This window comes from Chiroxiphia lanceolata, chromosome 1 (assembly GCF_009829145.1).
Source record: "Chiroxiphia lanceolata isolate bChiLan1 chromosome 1, bChiLan1.pri, whole genome shotgun sequence".
NCBI lineage: Eukaryota > Metazoa > Chordata > Aves > Passeriformes > Pipridae > Chiroxiphia > Chiroxiphia lanceolata.
In genome coordinates this window covers 134128273-134149590 of record NC_045637.1, presented here as the reverse complement: position 1 = coordinate 134149590, position 21318 = coordinate 134128273, and the positions used below count along the sequence as shown (strand labels likewise).

The following is a 21318-nucleotide window of genomic DNA, read 5'->3' as shown; positions in this document are numbered from 1 at the left end:
ACTAGCAGAGATCCAGAACTGATGTACAGTCTTCCTTTGCAGATAGTACATGGCACTAGTGAGAAATACTTCTTCAGACACTCTTGAGGTGAGGGAGGATGATGGAGTATATTTATGTTCTTGCACTATGTCAGAAATTATAGAAGGATTTACTAGTAAGGTACTTGTTTTATATGGAACAGCAAATTCTCCTTGTAGGAGTAAGTATGCTGGAGAACGCTGGATTGTCAATGCTGACATCTCTCTAAAGACTTGTTCCAAAGGTAACAGGTCAAGAGACACAAGAAATGTGTGGAAAAGCTGCTAGACTCCCTAAGAAAACAGTAACTCCATCAAAAGAAGAACAGGCCAGAGGAAAAAAGGCCTATTACTTCAGAATAACAACACATACCTATCATCAAGGGTTTAGGGTACTTATGGTCAAAGACAAGAGCTGACTATGCCAACAAGGAGGGCTTAGAGCTCAGACAAGTATCTTATGACATTAAGGGGAACCAAAATATCTCAGAGCCTAACTGAAAAGGCTGAGCTTTGGAGTAAGGCTTCTTATGCCTTTGGAAAGATGTGGTAGAATAATGGTTCTTAAAGCAGAATTGTCCTAGTTCAGTCAACCCTTCCTTTGGGTAAAGCATTACAATTAGAAGGTGCATGAATAGAATGTGGTGAAGAACACGTTTTTGGAGGTGTTCTTCTCTGTCCTTTGGCTTTGTGACCGTAAATTACATGATGAGTTATTTAGTGGTAGTTCAATTGTAGTAATATGGCTGTTGTAGTCTTCTGAAAGAAAATTCTGAAAAGAAATTGTGAGCAGATAGTTCCTGAAGCATTTATAGTGGATTTGTAATTATTATGAAAACTTTTGCATAGATCTCAACAAAGGGGAAATACTTCTTTAGAAAAGTAGAAGAAAAGGATAGGGAAAAATAAATCGTTTTAGAAAGTTTCTACATTGGATGTGAATTTCTGAAATATATTTTAAACTATATGGCCAGGATTTAAAAAGCTGATTTTCAGATATCTGTGGTAAAATATTTGCAGTATAAATATCTAGAGATATGTAAGACAGACCATACGTATAAATCTCAGGGAATCAGAAGTTGCTAGGATGGAATTGTGGAAGATTGATTAATCAGGCCAGTTTTAAACTTAAAAACAAAACTTTACTGAATAAATATGCATTAACAATATACATTGCTTCATGTTTAGTTATTAAGAATTACGAATCAATATTACTACATATTCAAAGCAGCTAGCACTTAACAGTCATCCTAAATAAGCAAATAATATACAATGTCACAGAGCTGATGCCAAGGATTTAGCACCGACAATTACAGTCCTTGGGAGTCTCAGTCACAGTGATCGGGTTCAAGAGCTCTTCGGCAAAGCATGCTAACAATGAAAAAGATGCCTTCCTTCCCTCTCCTCCAAGTCCAAATCCAGGATTTTCACCTTTTATAAAATATTGCAGTCTTCAGAATTCTTAGTCTTTGACCTCTGACCCCTAGGACTTTGGGACACTCGCAGATAGTTCTTTCCTGGGCTGCAGCAGGTGCTTTGTCTTGCCCATCAGTTATGGGATTTTTTCTGATCTGCTGTTTCTTTCCTGCGTTATGTCTTTTTCCATCTCTTGAGGTTGCAACTCTTTGGTGATCAGTAACCAACCACCACTGAAGTACTTGCAGTTTCGAGACCCTTGTTTTCAGACTTTGCCCATGTTTTCAAGACATTTACTGTCATCTCAGGCTAAAACTCCACAAGAGACATCTGGAATCCAATTTCAGCTGACCAGCAAGTTCTCATAACAGGTTGGTAACAAGCCTAATAGGCCAGGACTGACTTGTGTCTTACACAGGCACAGTGAGGATAAGGCTTGAGGTTTCTTTCTGACAATGGCAAAGCTACTTTTACTGAGCATGAAAATGTTTCCAAGTTGCTTACAGACAAGCCTGTTTAATGTGACTTTTGACAGAGTTCAAAGCATGCTAATATTAATTACATTTGCCTTAGCATGCTTCTACTTCCATGAGGACAACAGGCCATTGTTTTGGCCACATAATAAAGCTGTTTCAATAATGAAAGCTAATACAGAGAAACTGGTACATATTTACTTAGTTTTGTGTGATTTATGAAAGGAAGGAAGAAAACCAAAAGTATCAAGACTGACTGCTGATCTTGAAATAATTACAGTGGCAGAAGTAGCTCCAGTGGGAATTCAGAGATAAGTACTGCCTTTATTCTACATGTTGCATTACACACTTTGAACATTGACCAGAGAATAGTAGATGCCTTTTTCAGCCAGAAGCTGCTGATGGGTGCCTTGCTCTACGACCTTGCCGTTCTGTATCACAGCAATCTTGTCAGCATTTTGGACGGTGGAGAGGCGGTGAGCTATCACGATGCAGGTACGGCCTTCTCTGGCTTTATCCAGCGCTTCCTGAACGATCTGCACAATGAACAAACCAAAAGGTGAACTATTCTGACAGCTGTGAAGTAAACTGCAATATGAGAGTGAGGGAAAGGGAATATCTTGCTCAAGCTTCCTGATTTAGGATTAGCCTGTGTTGGCAAAGAGTCAAAACTGTTATAGCAGGTGTGATAGTCAAGAGGATTAGATGGAACCAGGCTCATTACTGAGGTGCATGGCAGGAGAATAAGAGAAAGTGGTCATAAATTGTAACAGGAGATGTTCTGACTGGATATAAAAAAAAAAAAGTGTTCACTGCAAGGACAATTAAGCATTGGAACAGGGACAAAAGAATGTCGGATGAATCTCCTTAGAGATTTTCAAAGACTCTTCCAGACACAGCATTAAGCAATCTAAGTTTGAATTGAATATTGGCCCTTGTGTGAAGAAGATGTTTAATTGGGGACCTCCACAGGTCTGTTTCATGACAGAGTAATTATACATGGGAGTCAAGTCAGTATTCTTGGGTCAACTGCTATCATACTAGTTCTCCTGATTTTGCAGGGAGTCTCATGAGTCATCTTTTTCTTAGAGCTAGCAGTGGCAGAAAAATACTAAAAAGAATCTCTGCTTTCTTTTATTTATTCCTTATGCTTATTAATGAAGAATAAAAAGAGAGATGAAATTTCAATTATGTGCCCAACTGGCACATAATTAAGAAAACAATGAATCATGGGATTATTTAATGGCATTTTCCCTTCAAACCTCATTTTTATGCCTACAATTGATAACAACTTGGTCCAAAGGTTTTAACTTTTCAGACTATAATATTTGATGTAACATTTGCCTCACTAATAGTAAGTTTTTTTGTGGACTCTGTGTTGATTTTTTTACAGCTAGATTGTATTTCTGTTGTACCAAGATTGCAGCTTTGGGCTTAAAAAAGAAGTAAGTGTTCTAAAAATTTTCACCTAACATCTTGTGTTAACCATGAACATGCAGGAGAGCATTAGGAGAAGAAAACTTATGAAACAAGATTTGTCAGGTTTACAGAAAAAAAAAAGTTCTCTGTCAGCATTCTCAGTCTTTTTGGCTTCTGCAGTTTGTGTGTCCTGATTCAAGTTTGACAGCACTTTTTCAGTTGAAGTCTGAAGAATCCTAGGCTGAAGAATGCATTCTTCATTGCAATTTCAGTCTGTCTACTGCCATACAGATGTAAAAATTACTTTTTGGGGGGATTTTTGCAAGAAGGACTAAGACTTTTATATTTGTCTATTATTAGCATAAATGTGTAGTTTGCATAAGACATCATATTTCCAGCTTTTGGTTTCAATGTGGGAGAGTAAAAACAATAATCATGATGTAAGAAAAAAAAAAAGGGGGGGGTGGAATTTAGATTCCAGACTCCTGGCTTAAACTTAAGTTACCTTTTCACTTTCTGTGTCTAAGGCAGAAGTAGCTTCATCCAGTAGCAGAATTTGGGGCTGACGCACAAGAGCTCGGGCAATAGCGACACGTTGTTTCTGACCACCAGAAAGCTGCGTTCCCTTGTCTCCTACACGGGTATTGTATTTCTGGAAATAATAGATTAAGTTCAGGCTACGAATGCAAATCAATTCTGGAGTATACTGAAGCATATCAACCCTGACACCAGCCACCCATAAACTGCATATTCCATGCCAGTAGCTCTCTGAAAACAACGGATCAGAATTGCCAACTGACACAGATCTATAGATCTTTCACCAGGAGACTTCTTTGTAACATCAAGTATTTCCCAAATTCCAAGCAATAGCACTCCCTAGGGTTGGATGGCAACGTTATTCTCAATCAGGAGACAGAACACCAAAGATCAGTGGAAGTCCGCGACAACATTGGGGATCAAACGCTGACTTAAAACACTCCAAGCTAGTGTCCAAATAAATCAGTTATTCTAACCAACTTTTATTCATCCTGAAAAAAAAAGCAATGTGTAAGATGTATCAGATTCAGGCCAAATTATATATCTATATATGGACACAGACATTTTTAGACTTTATCTATATCTGTCTGGACAGCTGTGCTTCTTATTGAGTTATGAAAGTTAAGGCAGACCAGCAGGTCTTGATAAGTCATTAGAAAGTAAACATGGTCTGCAAAAATCATGGGCCTCAGCTTTTGTATTTTTTTAAGCCGTTTATCAGCCTGAAATCAGTCTGAATGTATACAACATGCAACTAAGCTGGCAACCTCCCAACTTTGAAAAAAAGTTTTGAAAGCAAGTTGGCACAGGTTAGAAACTGATTTGTCAAACACACAGAAGAAAAATCCATACAAAACTAAATAATAAAAAACATTTTCTATCTTAGGAAGTTCCCAAGTCACAAATTACGCAAAGTAAGATGAGAATTCAGGGGAAATGGGATTAAATGTTTAGCCTTTCTGAATACTTATTTGTAAATATGTCTTGGTGGTCACTGCTTGGGATAAGATTATGTGTATGGCAGACCTTTTGTCTGACCAAGACGCTCATTCTTACATTATTGCGTGGTGGTCAGATATATATATGTGAAAAACTATATTTTTGGACCACAGGAATACTAGAAATTTAAATTCTGACTAGATAAACTAGAAGAAATGTATAACCTTGTCAGTGTAGTAGAGGTTTTTACATGTACTTGAGATGGACAAGAGCTTAAAAAGAAAGGTTCCATTTACTTAAAAACCCCCACTCCTCACTTCCAGCTCTCAATTAGTTACAATTGTGTCCTTTCTTCCCTGAGATCTTGAATGTTCAGCTCTCTACCCGACACTGGAATCTCCCAGAGTAAAAATATTATGGTAAACACAATTAAGAAAGGAAAAATGTTTCAAAAATTGTTTCAGATCTTTTTTCATCTCAGGGAATTATTGTACCCCAGGTATTTACAAGGAGACACAATTTTTCCCTGCCACTTCAGGTCACTTCCAGTTCCAAGTGGGAGAGAAAAGGAATAACTTACATCTGGCAGAGAGTCAATGAAGGTATGAATATTGGCTTCTTTTGCTGCATTAACAATTTCCTCAAATGGCACCTGACGACTGTTATCTCCATACGCGATGTTTTCAGCAATAGTGCAATCAAACAGGATTGGCTCTTGTGAGACGATACCAATCTGGGCTCTCAGCCACTTGATATTTAGTGCCTTGGCACCTTTGCCATCAAAAAGCTGAGAAAGTAAATATTTTAAATTTTAGTCACATGGCTATATATGTATTTGAGACTTACTGTAAATTCATACACCGAAGTTGTGCAATTGCAGCTCTTTCCTTAGAGAGATCAATTGAAAGCTCACATAATCTCTTGCCCTGCTTCTGCCCTATATCCCAACATTTTCTGAGGGCTATTTTATAAAAGTGTTGCCTCAGTCTCTATCTTTGTTTCAAGGTTTAATTAGGATTCTGAAGACAATGGAAGACAGGGAATGCTGAGGCAATTTCAAAGAACCTTGGGTAATGTTCTTTCATTTTTTTCTTCAGCAGGAAAAATAAGCTTGAAAGGAGAAATGGCTTTTGACTATATAGGTATTTACCATCTTTTTTCCTTAGAATTCCAATGGATTTGCGGGCTGCTAAGATCTGCTTCCTGTCCCTTATCTGATGTGAAAAATCACTGGAGAAACCAGAGAATACAGTTATTATGTATTTTGGATCTACCATACCAAACATCCTGACTTTTAGGCATAGTTACTCTCCTTATCAGACCAGCACGATTCCTCACTTTTGTGTACAGCTGCTTGGACAGTTACTGTTTTTAAAAATACACCCCTTTCACCTGAATTCACAGGGTTACTCAGCCTCTGAATTAGCTCACCACTTTTGTGGTTTCTATGCCAGAGATCTGTGCTTTTCCTTTCATGAAACCGTGGTTGGTTATTCATGAATACGAGGTCAAAAAAATCGGTAAGGAAAACAGATTTGGTTAAACATACTTTTGGAGTACTTGTGCTGCTACTTTCTACAAATCATTTTGCTACACTTGAACATGTTGGGCATTTCGACTCTCAAAAAATTCTTGTCCATTGCATCTAGGTCTTATTTAAGTATTGCTTCCCTTTTTGTGAATATCTCTGCAGAGACAAGTTCCGAAATCCTTCTTATTCTCATCCAGCCCAAAATGTGTGCCTTGTTTTTCAAACACAATCTCTGAATACATTTACATCAAAGAGCAATGGCAATAAACAATACTGTTATGTGAAACAAAAAAATGTAAAGTTGCTGAATAAGTAATGTAGGAAACTTTACACGTATTTTAGACCAAAATTACTGAAAGTATTTACAGTCTATCACTTGGTATGTGGACACACTCTGAAAGATGTTTCTGACAAGTAAAAATTACGATAAAAATTATTTTTGGCAATGTTCTCTGGTTTTGTTTTTCTGAAAGAACATAGCAAATTCTGTTACTATACTATACAGAAGTAGATATGTATATATATGTTTCACAAATTTTAAAGTGTTTATAATATAAAAAACTCAGGAAATTTGCTCTGAATTCAAAAACACCATTAGGCCATGGGTCACCCATATTTTTACCACACAGATCTTGTTTCATTAATTCCATACAATGTGGGAAACTGGGACTTACGTACATCTCATTGAATTAAGGAGCCCTGATGAGCCAGTGCTGATTTTTAACATTAAAAATACTTGAAAAAGAAAACTAGAAATATCTATTATACTTTATCGCATCACATAAAACCAGTAAGCACACCCTCACTTAAATCTATTGACGTGTTTTTGAAAAAATACTTACCATTTCTCCATCAAGTGGGTCATAAAATCTCTCGAGCAGCTGAACAACAGTACTCTTTCCACAGCCACTGCTACCAACAAGAGCCAGAGTTTGTCCCTTTTCTACTTTTAGATTCAAACCCTGGAGGATTTTGACCTCTGGTCGGTTTGGATAGTTAAATGCCACATCTTTGATGGTTATGTTTCCCTCAAATGTTTCCTGGAATTAAAAGAGCATCACTGTTACATGGGAAGGAACAGGATTCAGGATGGGAGCGGTTCCAGGCATGGAGAAAGACATACAGCAATTGACAGGACTTTAGTATATGGACTTTACTGTTATTATGTGGTTTCATTTTATCCACACTACACAGTGCAGAGCCTGGGCATGCCCGGGCTTGCCACGAGTTTGCCTGCTCCCTGCTTCCCCGCTCCCCTCTCTGATAGGCTGCAGAAGCTGCAGAGAGGAGACAGTTACCATTCGCTCTCTCCTTCCCCGGTTCCTCCCACGTTCCTCCCCCTTTGCCTGTGTCCCTACCCCGATTTGTTCCCCCGTTTGTCTGTCTCATGCTCCACCCCATGTTCTAGCCCTTTCCCCGCCTGAACCCATAAAACCTCAGGACACCTCAACAAAGTATTCCATTTGCACCTCTGCCTTGTCTATGGACCCGTCCGTGCTGTGTCACGGCCCGTCCCCCCTCGGACCGTGGCAGTTACATCTTTAAGACAATTTCACAGATGATTCTAATAGAATTGCAGAAGTATTTACTCCCCTCCCCGAAATCAATAGGGGTTTTCCAAACAAATAACCTTTTGCCATTATGAGCAAAAGCTGGACTCACAACAGAGGACTTGGTCCATGTTGTGTTCAGATAAAGTGTCAAGAATGCATTGGGAAAAGGATGTAATCAGGAGAGGAAAAATCAGTTTGAAGGAAGTGAGAAGAGTGCTGTTCATATTACCGACAGAAAATATCACCCATTACACATGGCTTACTTACGGGCTTCTCTCCTTCCTCACTGTAACTATCTATTGAGGGCACTCTTTCAAACAGCAGAAACAGGTGGGCTGCTGATATCTTGGCTTTAGCATAGTCTGGAGCAAAAGAGCTGGTTTCTCCTAAGGCCATCGCACCAAATACAACAGCTGAAAACACTCTACAAAAGAAATCAGGAAAAAAATAATCAATAGAGAGTGGAGAAAAGGACAATGGAAATGGGGCTGCAGCCAACTTTTTTTTTCACTCAGAGAAAAAAGAGGGCTAAATTTAGAAAGAGTAAAGTAGTAACCAACTATTATTGCTTCAGTTACTCATTTAGCTCCAGAAATTCCCTTTTCACCCTCTTTCAATGATGTGAAATAAACATGTCTGCATTCTAAATTCAGTATTTGCGTTATTTATTAGCACTAATTTCTTTAGTTATTAATACTGATTAAGTATATTAAATCTCATCTGGGGCTATAAGGAAAGGGTCAATGGATGGCAAAATTGTTACTCTAATCCTGCTATTGCTATGGTTTCCTCTCTATGGTTCCATGATTTTTGGGAATTAGTGATCAATTTTTAAGGCATCAATGAAAATAAGAAATCAAGCCTGTAACAAGGGGACAATAAAGATTTAATTTTCTATCACAGCTCTGATGGAAAAAATACCATGGTTTACAATACTGAGAAGGGTTGAAAACTATGCTATTATTGTTTTGTGGTGATTGTTATGTAATTTTATGAAATTTTATGTAATTTTACAGGCTACATTAGAATAGTTTAAGAACCTGCTGTCTTCAGCTATTAATTACTGCCACACAACTGAGAAGTGGTATTTGACATATGAGATATAAGAGACCTCTTTTAAAGCAAAGTAAAATAGATTCATTTATTTTAATTTTTGTCTTTTCAGAGCTCATAAAGTAATCTGCTTTATTCTGCATTTAAACAGCCTAGGAGAGCTCACACAATTTTAGGTCAAACAATCCCTTTCTAGTCTGACTGAGCCACTGGAAGTTCACTCAGCTGCCTAGAGATGTTCAGCTAGCAGATGGGATGCAGGCACTTTCCAACATCTTCCAGTCAAAATGAGCTGTGTTTACCACAATTAGGTTGCCAACAAAACATTGGTATGACTGGTAGAATCTCAGTCTTTTCAAACTTGTTTACACGGCCCTGTATTGAGTTATTGTCTCTTAAATAATAAAGGATTTTTCTGGATAGACAGAAAAAATATTGCAAATGTGATACTTACAAAAACACGCTTTTATACTCCATGTGTCCATTTGCCACTAGATAGGCACCAAACCGGAAACAGCCAGCATAGGTAAAGAACATCATTGCTTGTGTAAAGGCAAAAGAAAAGCCAAATATATGTGCCTTCTTCACAGAATTTCTGTAAGAAAGAATGCACATTTTCATCAAAGTGTGCAATCATACTTAAGTTCTAATATGCAAATACCAACTGACTTCAGTTGATACTGTTATGGATGGAAAGTGTACATACACTGAAACATTAACTAAAAAACATATCTCTGTCTATTCCAGACAAACTGACCCATAGGGCAATAACTTCTTTTTTATACTAGAACAACAGTAAGATGGAAGTCTCGGAGCAATCCCATCAACATCAACCCTGAGAATGGTTAGACACTGTTCTGAAAGTTGTGAGATGTGAACTCAAAACCCATCAGCCTGAGGAAAAAGCTAAGCACTATGTTTTATGTCCTGTGCTGTGCTCTAATCACTCAATTATTATTGTTGATGTGTTAGTGGCATCCTCACAAGTCTCTTGTTATATCTGTGTACAGATGCTGTCATTTCCTTTACTTTTCTCATGAATATCTGAAAATGAAACATTCTCTTCTAGAACAAATAAAACTTTCTTCGACAGAATCTTTTTAGTTTTTCACTTTAAGACTTTTAAATTTTTATTTAGTCCAGGCAGATTTATATTACTTTTTTTTCAGCTACAAACCAATAAGCAATTAGTCAAATATTTTCAATCCCTCTAATACTTAAAAAAATGGCAGAAGGTAATATTCAATTTACATTAAAAAGCTTTTAATTAAATATCAAAACCACTTCAGGTGGAAATTCAGATTAGATCACTTCCAAAGCTCACTTAAAACTAACATTTTTCCAAACCAAGTGATATTGTAATAGAAAATACCAATATTATAAAGAAAATTAATTAAATCAAGTTTAAAAAAAAGTCAGCTGCTGGTGGTTGTGTTTGTTAATAAAAAATATGCAAAATATTTACATTAATTCTGAGGTAATTAAATTATACTTTAAATCACACACACTATCAAAAAAACAACTATTTTTTTTGAAGTAAATGTAATTTATTACAGATTTTTTTTAGCTTAGTTATTTTTATTATACCTGTATGGTACAATCAAATATTCTCCATACATCAACTCAAATTTTCTTTCTCGGGTCAAGCTAACAACAGTTCTAATATTTTCTATTGCTTCTGTGGCAATCTGCAATAGAAACATAAATGTTTTAATCAAAAGTTAAGATTGTGTTGCAATTTCTTATCCTAAACTAATAAAACAATTCTGTTGGAATGTAATTTTATATTTTTTATACTGGTTATTAAAATCATGGATGTTTGATATCAAAAATAAGCATTTTACATTTTTCTTTTTATGACAATGAGATTTTTTTACAATGATCAGAATTTTCTGATAAGACCTCTTTAATGTCCTACAAAGAAATGGTGAAAAACCATTAGACAGCAATGACAAGTATGGAGAAGCTATTCAACAAGAAAAACGGGGTATGAACATTCAAATTCCAGTCCACTGAGTTTGGGCTACAGTCAAAATGTCCAGGTTGCTTACGTGCCTTAGAGCCTAACTTAGATCTCAGCAGTAAATAGTTGATCTGAACAATAATACATTCTTTAATCTTGCAGATATATAGACTCGAGTCATTTGTATGCACAAAGGTACCTAGCAACATTTGAAGCCAATAAATGTGTGTCTATATGGGAGTAACAGATTCAAAGCTTTTACGTAATCTGTTAAGACTATGGAGGTGCCCACAAAGTCTTCCTCAATGACCACATAGTGAGGCTAGGAACCTGTATGGTCTATTTAGTCCATATTAATGTAGAATGGATGATGCTTAGAAGTGACCAACAGATGACACCTGGAATAACCACATCTCTTCAGACACTGGAACAATGCTGCATCCCTCTATTCACCTCTGGATGAAACACTGGGCTTGAGTGCACAACCTACATAGCCTCCCATGAAATATGTGTTATACTGAGTATTCCAGTTGTCCTGAAATCCTGTTGCTCTGGGAGGGCACATGTACTGTATTATAGTTGACAATCCCACAGGGATGGATATTTTCCATTTCCTAATGCATCTGAAATGTTACTAAACAGCTATATCTAAGCTCTATTCAGCTGCCAATCAGTCTCATTTCTAAGGATGGGTATTAAGCAGGACAGCTCATTTATGAACATACAGTACAAATGCAAAGTAATATCTTTTTTTAACTCAGAACTGTACGTACAGCAGGAAAGGAATATGGGCAATACCAACAACAATTTAGCTCGACTTTTGCAGACATCGTATAAAAAAATCATTGTCCTGCTGTACTCAGCACTGGTGAGGCTGCACTTTGAGTACTCAGTTCAGTTTTGGGCCCCTCACTTCAAGAAGGACATTGAAGTGCTGCACCATGTCCAGAGAAAGGCAACAAAGATGATGAAGACCTTCAGGGCTTTAACATATTTTGCTGAAATATACATTTAATGCATCATGGTTTGAGTCTAATAAAGACCATAAAGTAAGGTTTTCAGTAACTTAAGTTTGGCAGTCCTTTGCAGAATGCAAATTTCCAGGTAAAACACCATTTTTTCTCAAAAAAATCCTGATTTTTTAAAAAACTGAACATTTAATAACGTTCTGGTAGTCCAGTCCTTGCTTAGGTGGCCTTGAGAGGGGAAACTCATACATTTCTAAGAAAAGTAAATATTTTTTTAAGTTTTGTAAAAATGTCATAAATATTTGTAACACCTGTGGTAATTCTTTGCAATCTGCGGCATTAAAAAAGTCTTTAGTGCCTATTCCAAGAATTGTCAATTTTTTTCTGTCATATCTTACAATAAAACTACATGAAATAAATGTTCAGCCATTAGAGAGGGGAAGCAGAAGAAATGTAGTCAGTTGGAAGGAAAGGAATTGCATTCTTTGGCTTGTATGAAAAAGCCCATGGAAAGATCATTTCCTGTGGCCTTGGAGGAACAAAAATGTTTTTCAGCAACTTTATCTACAGACATGATGGAAGGAAGGAAATAAACCTCATTTAGTAAACAGGAGTTACTGGGAGGCTTGGAGGGATGGGGGAGAGATATCAGATCCAGATGAAGACACCAAAATTTAGGTCTCTAAGCTTATGGTGGCAGTCAATGGATACCTATTCAACATAACCAGAAAACAATTCATCTGTCTATGCACGGTGTGCCTACTTAGTCTGCTTCTCCAAAATCATTGATTGGGGTGGGAAGGACTCTAATCTAGTTGCCTATGTGCAGGTGACTTCTGCCCTTGGAGATGGTCTAGGATACTCAAAACATTTGGGTAAAACATGGCAGATACAACACAAGAGCATAGAGTAGACCCAGACCCTTCTGAAATGGCAACTGGAGGCCACCCAACTCTATGGTACCTCAAGTAACTACAAGGGGACACTGCACTGCTAGAACACGTGCAGTTAATATTTAAACACCAAATCTGAATATTAATACTATTCCTTATGTGCATGGTCTTAGATAAATGATTTTCCTCTCAGTTTAAAGACAGTAGGACATAGGAAGAGATTTTAGAAAAGTTTTACCTTGAAGAAAGCAATTATCTGGGAAGTGATGAAATAGTTGTTCTGTCCCAAAAGAATTTTTGGAATGAAGTGACATTAAATGCCTTCATTTAATTTGTTAAACAAGAGTCTAGCCTTCTTACTTTTCGGTTCTCATCTTTCTCTTCCACTCAAGAAAGAAAGGAGTGGCAAACAGACTCAGAAACCAGTGGGTATATACATATTATCCCTGCAAACACCAATAAGATGAAAGAAGGGGGAAAAAAAGAGCAATATAATAAACATAAGACAGATGACATGCCAAAAAGGGATGACAGGAAAAAAAAAAAAAGAAAGAGAATGTCAAAATGAAGAGTGTTGCAAAATAAAGGAAAACAAAGATGATCAGAACAGGAATGAGAAAAGAATGTGCCTGAATAGCGTTTAGCACATTCGGGGATTTATCAGCTATAAATATATATATTGGTTAATAACATAATTCTTCAATTATTATTGAAGAGGTGTGATGCTCTGTAGGTCTACTAGTGTAACTACATGGAGTTTAGCTGTCTCTGGAAGTTATATATTATGAATTGTTCTGTATTTGGAAGTAATACATCCAGTAACAATACTTTGGTAAACATGACTGTATATATTACACAGAAATAAATAAATTTCTCTAAACCCACCTTTCCTGCAGCTTCCAGCTCTTTTTTGTCTTTCTTAGCATGCCCAGCCAACATCCTCACTTCAATCATTCCTGCCACTGCAATGATGGGCACAACAGCTAAAAGTAGCAGGGTCAGCTGCCAGCCATATATTAATGATATAATAATTCCAGTCCCCAGGTTGGCTATGTTTTGGGCAATTAATGCTAGTCTGACACCAGTTGCCTGGAAGAAGAAAAAAGGTATTTCTTACTAAAATAACTGTGATTTAAATAAGAAAAGCATTTTCACCCACAATATTCCCGATTCTCAAAGCACTTTTTAAAAAGTCTTAACTCAGCTTTGCTATTTTTTCAAAATGGGAGTTTCTTAAATGCTTTTGTATAAAAATACCTAGATCACATTTATTTCTTCTTTTCCTGTATGCTGATTACTTAAATGTACACCACAGTTTCTAAATTCTGCTCTTCAAGCTGAACAAACTTTAACCTCCACACATATTCACATGTATATCTTCACATTAAAATCAGTCATATTTTGTAGATCATACACGTACTTTATAAGTCATCACAAAAAAGCCCAATGAAAAAGAAAAGTAAATGTTTAACTTCTCCAATAGAAATAAAGCCAAAGATACTTCAGAATTCCTCAGTGCAGAAAAAAACCACCTCATAACTTCTTGGAGAAGTAGAAATTTACTTAAGCATACATGAATAATTCCATTCAGTGTACTTTGGCTTGGTATTACCGACCCCTGAAAATCCACAATTTATTTTTAAAGAAACTCCAAAAAGTAACAGAGAAAAGAAAGCTTACTGATTGCAATTTTTTTATTTATTTTTTTTTTATTAAGGAATTTGTATCATCAGAAAAGTAGCAGGAGGTCCTAAGCAGAACAAATTTAGATGCACGTCTTTAGGTGAATAAGACCTCTTTAAACAGATTTCTTAGATAAGAGATTCCCAATAAATTTGTTTAATAATGAAGATCACAATACAGCACAATAGTATTTAGAAAAGGTTTACTTGGGAATGTTTTTGTAAACATATATTACCATTACTGTTATAAAACACCTCAGTGCATTCGCTACCAACTATTGTATTATAGTAAATTGTAGTTGTCGAAGTTGAGACTATTATCAACCAGTCACACCCAAGCTGCAACTTTGCTATATGCTAAACCAAACATGAAAAATACTAAACCAAAATTTTACTTACTCCTTTCACTTGTGAAGCATCATTAGCAAGTCTTGTAGTTAGTGCTCCAGTGCTGTTTTTTGGATTATCAAACCAGCCCATATCCTACAATAAGAAACATTATTTTTAAGAGCAGTGTTTGGACATTTCATATAAACTGCAAAGTAAATCTAAGGTCTACCTAATACAACTGGGTTCAGTGTCAGAAGACTGTATGTGGCAGTGCCTCAGCTCTGCATGTTTAATTAAGTTTAATTCCTTCATTAATTGTTGGGGTCAGGTACACAGTTTATAATTTATTCACCATGTGACTCAGTATCTGATTTAAAATGTCATGTGTAATATGCATGGAATTAAGTCCTGGTAAAGTATTACTGGCATTTCTGACCTCAAGGCTCAATTGAAAGATTGCTTTTTCATTAGATTTGCGGTATGGCTGATCTGTAAGTCATAGTTTTGCAGACTACAAGAATTTTCTGTCCCGTTGCAAATAGTCATAATGACATGAATCAAATTCTGTGTCTACATGTAGCTTTACGAGCAAGAATAAAACCCCATGACTATTCTATTGTATATTTCAAAGTCTAAAATACTGATCCTGAAATCATGCAAAATTAAGGCTGTCTTAGATACCTACATGTATTACTTTAAAACATTATGAAATATTTATATTTTAATTCTTCAAAAATGGCTTTAGATTTCAATATACAATCTTATTATTGTGTTAACAAACAAAAATTATAGAATTGGGGGCTCCTTGACAGAGACTTCCAATTTATAAACAAAAACATGTCTATACATACCACAGTTTAAATCAGACATTTGAAATGAGAGTTACAATGTAAGCTGTGTTGCATTTCTTTACAGGAGAAAGGGCACCAAGAAAACAAAGCAGGTAAACGAACAGGCAGTGGGGTACTCCTGGTGCACATCCACTTGTTGAGCCATAATAGCTTGGCTGTAAGTCTTAGTCCTTGCAAGGAGCACTTAAAAAGCTCTTGTATTGACTTAAGACCCTCCTTCTAAGGATACTTTGCTTAACCACATGTAATTAACCAAATTGATTTCAAAACTGATTTAAACAATTATCTCTGTAGACAAGTCCTAATATGGTAGAGCAATACAGTTATTTTGTACAAATACAATCAACAATGATACCAATTATATAATTCTACCAATTTTTACTATTATTATACCAATGCAATTAATTATTTTGTTACATTTAATGATTACATTTTTAATTATTAAATTGATAAATTGTAATTTAATTGTTAATTATTAAATTACCGTTATTACATTATTATAAAAATAATTTCATTTAATTACAATTAATTGTTTTTAAAACCCTGGAGTTCAAAATATTTATTATCTTTACCTGTCTAAGCATTGCTTTAAATGCCATGAATCGAAGCCTCATTGTAAGAATTTCTCCAGATTTGCCAAATGTGAAACCCTGATTGAGAAAAGATACAATGCTTAGCATACTATTACAGTGTTTGTGTTTATTCAGTAAATATTTTACATACATCGTCTCTACAACATTGAAGCACAAAATATTGCAGTCCTGTTTGTACAAAGCAAATACAAAACCATGTTTAATATGCATAAATTCTAGTAGGCTCACAGTACAGACATTCAAATATTGTTTCTGAAAAAAATACAGGGAACATAGCAATATTTCACCACCATGCTTCAAGGAAAATCAACCCTTTGACTTCATTTGTGTGAGTTGACCTAAGTCAGATTTAAAGAAGTAGGATTTAGGCCATTCATTTTAAGTCAACAATAGTAGGGCAATCTGGATTCACTGAAGTCAAACGTATCACTCATATTTAAAACATTTTTAAAACACATTTAACACATTTATAAACTGAGCAAACCTATCATAGCCATATAAAACTCAGTCTTCTGTACTCAAGGCCTTCTTGCAAGACAATCCCATAAATAAATCAGAAGGTTTTTGCAAGACTGTTTATACTGCTGTCCCAAGTACACCTTCTTATTTCACTGTGTAGGTTCATTTAACAGATAAATCTATACAAACATATTCAGACATTATAAACCAGAGTATACATGAAATTATGATTACTTTTTTTTTTTAATTTTTTATGTGGCACTGCTGTAGCAGTTAAAACCATTAGTATTTCAGCAGAAGGAGCTGAATATCAGCACAATAAGTGTTGCCTGATGAATTGGGCCTGGGAATCTTTTGGAGACTCCCATAAGGTAAGGCTTGAACAGGAAAAGGCTTAGGGAGCTAAAAAATTGGAGAACTAAGGCAAGAGATTGGTAGATTTTCAGTCACTAACAGATTCAAACAGGAAGGTTTGAGGGTGAGAAGGGAGTGGTAATGGCTGGAGGGGTTGGTTCTTGGGTGAGATGTGTTTGGTGATTAAGAGGGCAAGTTCTGAAGTTAAGAGGTCTGAATAGGTTGGAAGGTCTCTAACACATGAGAAGCTCTAGGTCAAAAAGGTTTCAGCACAAGACACATCTAGAACCATAAATACAGGTTCTGGTTTGAGTTGGAGACGTGTATTATGAAGATGCAAATTTTTAGGATATTTCAGAACTGATTTCTAAAACATGATGAACAATTATAATAAAGTAAAAATAATAAAACATACCTGAAAAGAGAAAGTAAAAAAGTAAAGTATCCCAAGTACTAAGAACAACAGTGAATATAAGTTGCTCTGTTCTCTTAAAATGTCCTTGTCAGCTTCTGAAAAAATCTATAAGAACGATATTTAAAACAACATTTTTTAAAATCAACTAACAATCTAAAATACTCCCATTTTCTCAATAACTAAGTTTGGTAGTCATTTACATTCCTATAAAATTTGACCATATGTTACATATGATTACAAGTATAGCAAGCAAAATTCAGGTTATAGCAAGATTTTTAGGATTTTGTAAATTTCATATAATTTTTCAGATATTTGCAATAGTGCTTCATCCACTCTTCAACTTCATTATGCAGTGATTGCTTTAAACCTAATTTTATTAGAAACAATTTTTGTGTAAATATAGTTTTTGCATATTTTACTCCAACTTACCCCTATAATTTCAGAAAATATGATCGCAAATCCAGGTTGTAAAGCTCCATTGATAACTGCACATAAGGTTCCAGCTACAAAGTATGGCCATTCAGTTTTGTTTAACTTCATAATTTTCAAAAATGAAGCTGGAGGTAATTCTTCCTCCTAAAAAATGGAAATTCTGTTAGGACAGGCATGAACGTATTTGGAGAAATAGGGAGAAAAAGAGAGATTAATAATCAATTTCCTCCTCTCGGAATCTAGTCAGAGGAAGTAAAAATGTATACTTTTTAATAACAGGAATAAATGTACAAAACTGTAAAAAGCTGATTGTACCTTTCTTTTTATTATTCTAATACAAGGAAGAAAGAGCTGTTACGCTACATCTACAGCTCTTGTCATTGTATATTAGTTTATTTTTATAGTTTTTGTTGGTGAATACTCTTGGTATTGGTCAATGGTGACTGAACTATTAATTCTGGGCATATTGCCGTGTGTAATCCATGACTAGATTAATTGAAGTAATTGTTTACTAAGCATTTATAACAGCAAAGTAATCACTGTAAATATGAATGCAATCATATTTGGGGGGGGGGGGTTGAAAGTTTTATTGTAAGAGTTGTATGTTGGGCCAAATGCTCTGTTGCTGACCCAAAAATGAATGTTTAACCTGTATAGACTATGTCAGTATGTTATGCAAATATACATAAGTATATTTCTTTTAAACTTAATTGATTTTCAATAATAAACCCATCAACCTTGTTATAGACTTTTAAAGTCCCATTATATTTGTATTATCATTCACGTTGAGAATAAAACGACAAGTTATGAATATTAACAGTTGAAGGCTATTTAGAATTTAAAAATCTCGTGGTTTTTTCACCCCTATCAAATGCCTCCTTCTTCTTGTATTTTCTTTGAGCAGGAGAATGAATTTAACATACATCTTTCAAAGGAATCAAATTCACTAACACCTCTACAAAGATACTTACAGGTGAACTTTTTTTCTCATCAGGGCCATCATCTTGCTCTCCTGGCTTTTTCATGCTTCTCCGAGTTGATCGTCTTCTCAATCCTCTTGATAGGGATTCTTCAAATTCTGGTTCAGATTCACGTTTTTGGACACTTAGTGCATTCTCATCTTTTTCTGACGAAGGAACTTCAGCTTCTATTGCCTAAAAGTGGGAAGAATGTGATGCTAAGATTAATTATGCATATATTACTTTCAAAATTATAAGGTAATCAAAGTAAAAGTAACTTTGTTTCAGTTGAAAGAGATACGGGGGAAACAACATATAATGCTTTAAAGGAGATATGAAAATCTGTATTATTTTAGTAGATCTCTGTCTTCAGAGCTTTATTCATATGAGTATCGCACCTCTCAAGAAAATACTTATACTGAGGGGACAGCAGGGGAGTGAAAGTGGCTGCTCTTTTTTTTTTATGAATTAACTACTAACAGAATTTTAAATTGAGGGTAAACCATTTGCACTCATCTTGGGTTCTCAGGGTATAAACTGTTTATTCATGAAGAGATAAAAAATTAACCCTCTTTACAACAGAACACTCTTCACAATTCTTGACTTTAAATGGAATATGGAAGTTCAGGATGAAACAGGCCAAAAAGAGATTTTGACTGAAAAACTTGAGCAGTCTGGAAAAGAGCCCTACTTTTGGTGGTAGTTTTGCCAGTGTCTTTGACAGAACAAATAAATCTCTCCCCACCCCTAAGGTATTTAATAGTAACTGGAGTCAAAGTTGCCTTCAACTTGTGTTTATTTTTTTCCAGAAAGTTTTTATTTCTTCCTGCTTTTTGCACTACTAATAAAAATAACTTTTTTCTTGCTTTTCATTTTTTGTTTATTTTTTTTTTGTTTTTAAATTTTCTTTCCATTTTATATTTCCTCATTTTTCCCATAATCACATCTGCTTGGATACAAAGTTACTTTTCATCTAAGGTAACCAAATGCATTCTTATATTTTATGAAGAAATATTTTAATTGGTCTGGTTTACTCTTTTCCATCTGACATATTGAGGAGGCAGTTTCAGTTTTTTTATTGGACATGGTTATGCAGTAAAACAAAGTGAAGCTCTGCTATAACCTAATGGTCACATGGGACATTGGGATGTAAATATCAAAGTGTTTTGGTCTTCACTTAATAATGAATACATTTCTGATATTATAATTTCTAATCTCTTTTTTCTGTCTTCAGAACTTCAAAACATATTTTCACACTTGGCATAGCTGGATTATTTTTCTTTTCCCTCTTTCAGGTTTAAATACCTAGAGGATTAAAAATGTGCTATCCTGGGTTTAAATAGGTATTGTATCAAGACTAGTGGTCTCTTCTCTCAAATTACTGTTCTCCTGTCAAAGCACTTTTTTTTTCCTGCTAACAAATTCTGCAGAATTCCTCGTACTTCTGATAGCATACAATGACTGTGGGTGAGGAAAACAAAAACCAAAATGAGGCAACAGATAGCGAGAAAAGTACCTGCATGTTAACAAGTTTGTAGTAGATTCCCTTCCTCTCAAGCAGTTTAACATGATTTCCTTGCTCTGCGACAACTCCACCTTCAAACACAGCTATATGATCTGCATTTCGCACTGTTGACAGCCGATGAGCCACTACAACCGTGGTGCGTCCTTCCCTTGCCTAGAAATAGCAAAGTTTAATATGAGTGTTTCTAAGTAAATTCAAAAAGTGTTCCTCCGCATGCTAAAGTTGAATAAGACCTAAAGGAAACACTAAAAGGGTTCACAGAAAATATAACTTGCCAACAACCTTTAAAAGCATATTTCAATGAGTACCTTAAAACAAAAATATAATCTTTACCCTGAAAATGAAGAAGAGACAATCATTCACTGTGGCACACATACATCCTACAATTTTGATCATAGATATCTAAACAAAATTCTCAATATTTAAAATTTTAGAATGTTACAAACCTTAAAATTTTAAGAATGCTAGAAATTTTTATATTTAAGCCCATAGTTCTTAATTTAAACCTTAAAATTCATGGAAAATAGTTTATACGCAGAAGCATTAGAGAATACTTCACACTCATATTTTAAAAAATTCAGTGTTTTAAGCTCTAAGTCATTGTTAACTCAAGTAGCTACAGTGAAAATAAAACCTCCTACTATTTCTTGTAAAATTAGTTCAACTATCTACCTATCTTTGGATATTTATAAACTTATTACTCCTAATGTTTCAAATGTCAGAGCTTGCCATTTTAATCATGAGGCTGTATGAAAGTGATCAAGCAAATTTTTGCTTAACTAATCAAAGTAATGAACCCAAGCAGTGGAATTTCGTTGGAAAACAAATGGAGTTCATTCTCAGTGACACCTCTCAGAAGCCCATACTGGCACCCATACTATCTAATATCTTCCTCATTGGCATAGATAAATGGGATTGAGTGCACATTCAGTAAATTTACAAATGACATCAAGCT

At 35.3% G+C, this 21318-nt stretch overlaps 1 protein-coding gene across 6 annotated transcripts in view; it reads right to left on the bottom strand.

Moving 5' to 3' along the window:
- Positions 1 to 1138: 1138 nt before the first annotated feature.
- The window catches only part of LOC116785439 (ATP-dependent translocase ABCB1-like), a 49395-nt gene continuing 29215 nt past the window's right edge, over positions 1139 to 21318 (bottom strand). Inside the window, exons 17-30 of one of the 6 annotated variants that reach the window (XM_032684941.1) lie at positions 20355 to 20516; positions 18851 to 19033; positions 17877 to 18023; positions 17448 to 17552; positions 16199 to 16276; positions 14845 to 14928; positions 13649 to 13852; positions 10527 to 10627; positions 9394 to 9534; positions 8154 to 8310; positions 7176 to 7373; positions 5383 to 5589; positions 3832 to 3978; positions 1139 to 2443 (exon numbers count right to left, since the gene is read on the bottom strand). In XM_032684941.1, the coding sequence (XP_032540832.1) occupies positions 2249 to 2443; positions 3832 to 3978; positions 5383 to 5589; positions 7176 to 7373; positions 8154 to 8310; positions 9394 to 9534; positions 10527 to 10627; positions 13649 to 13852; positions 14845 to 14928; positions 16199 to 16276; positions 17448 to 17552; positions 17877 to 18023; positions 18851 to 19033; positions 20355 to 20516 (2109 nt within the window). In that variant the 3' untranslated portion in view covers positions 1139 to 2248. Of the gene's footprint in view, positions 2444 to 3831; positions 3979 to 5382; positions 5590 to 7175; positions 7374 to 8153; positions 8311 to 9393; positions 9535 to 10526; positions 10628 to 13001; positions 13210 to 13648; positions 13853 to 14844; positions 14929 to 16198; positions 16277 to 17447; positions 17553 to 17874; positions 18024 to 18850; positions 19034 to 20354; positions 20517 to 21318 lie in introns of those variants that run through there. The other 5 variants (XM_032684952.1, XM_032684975.1, XM_032684984.1 and 2 more) reach the window with 5 other exon arrangements.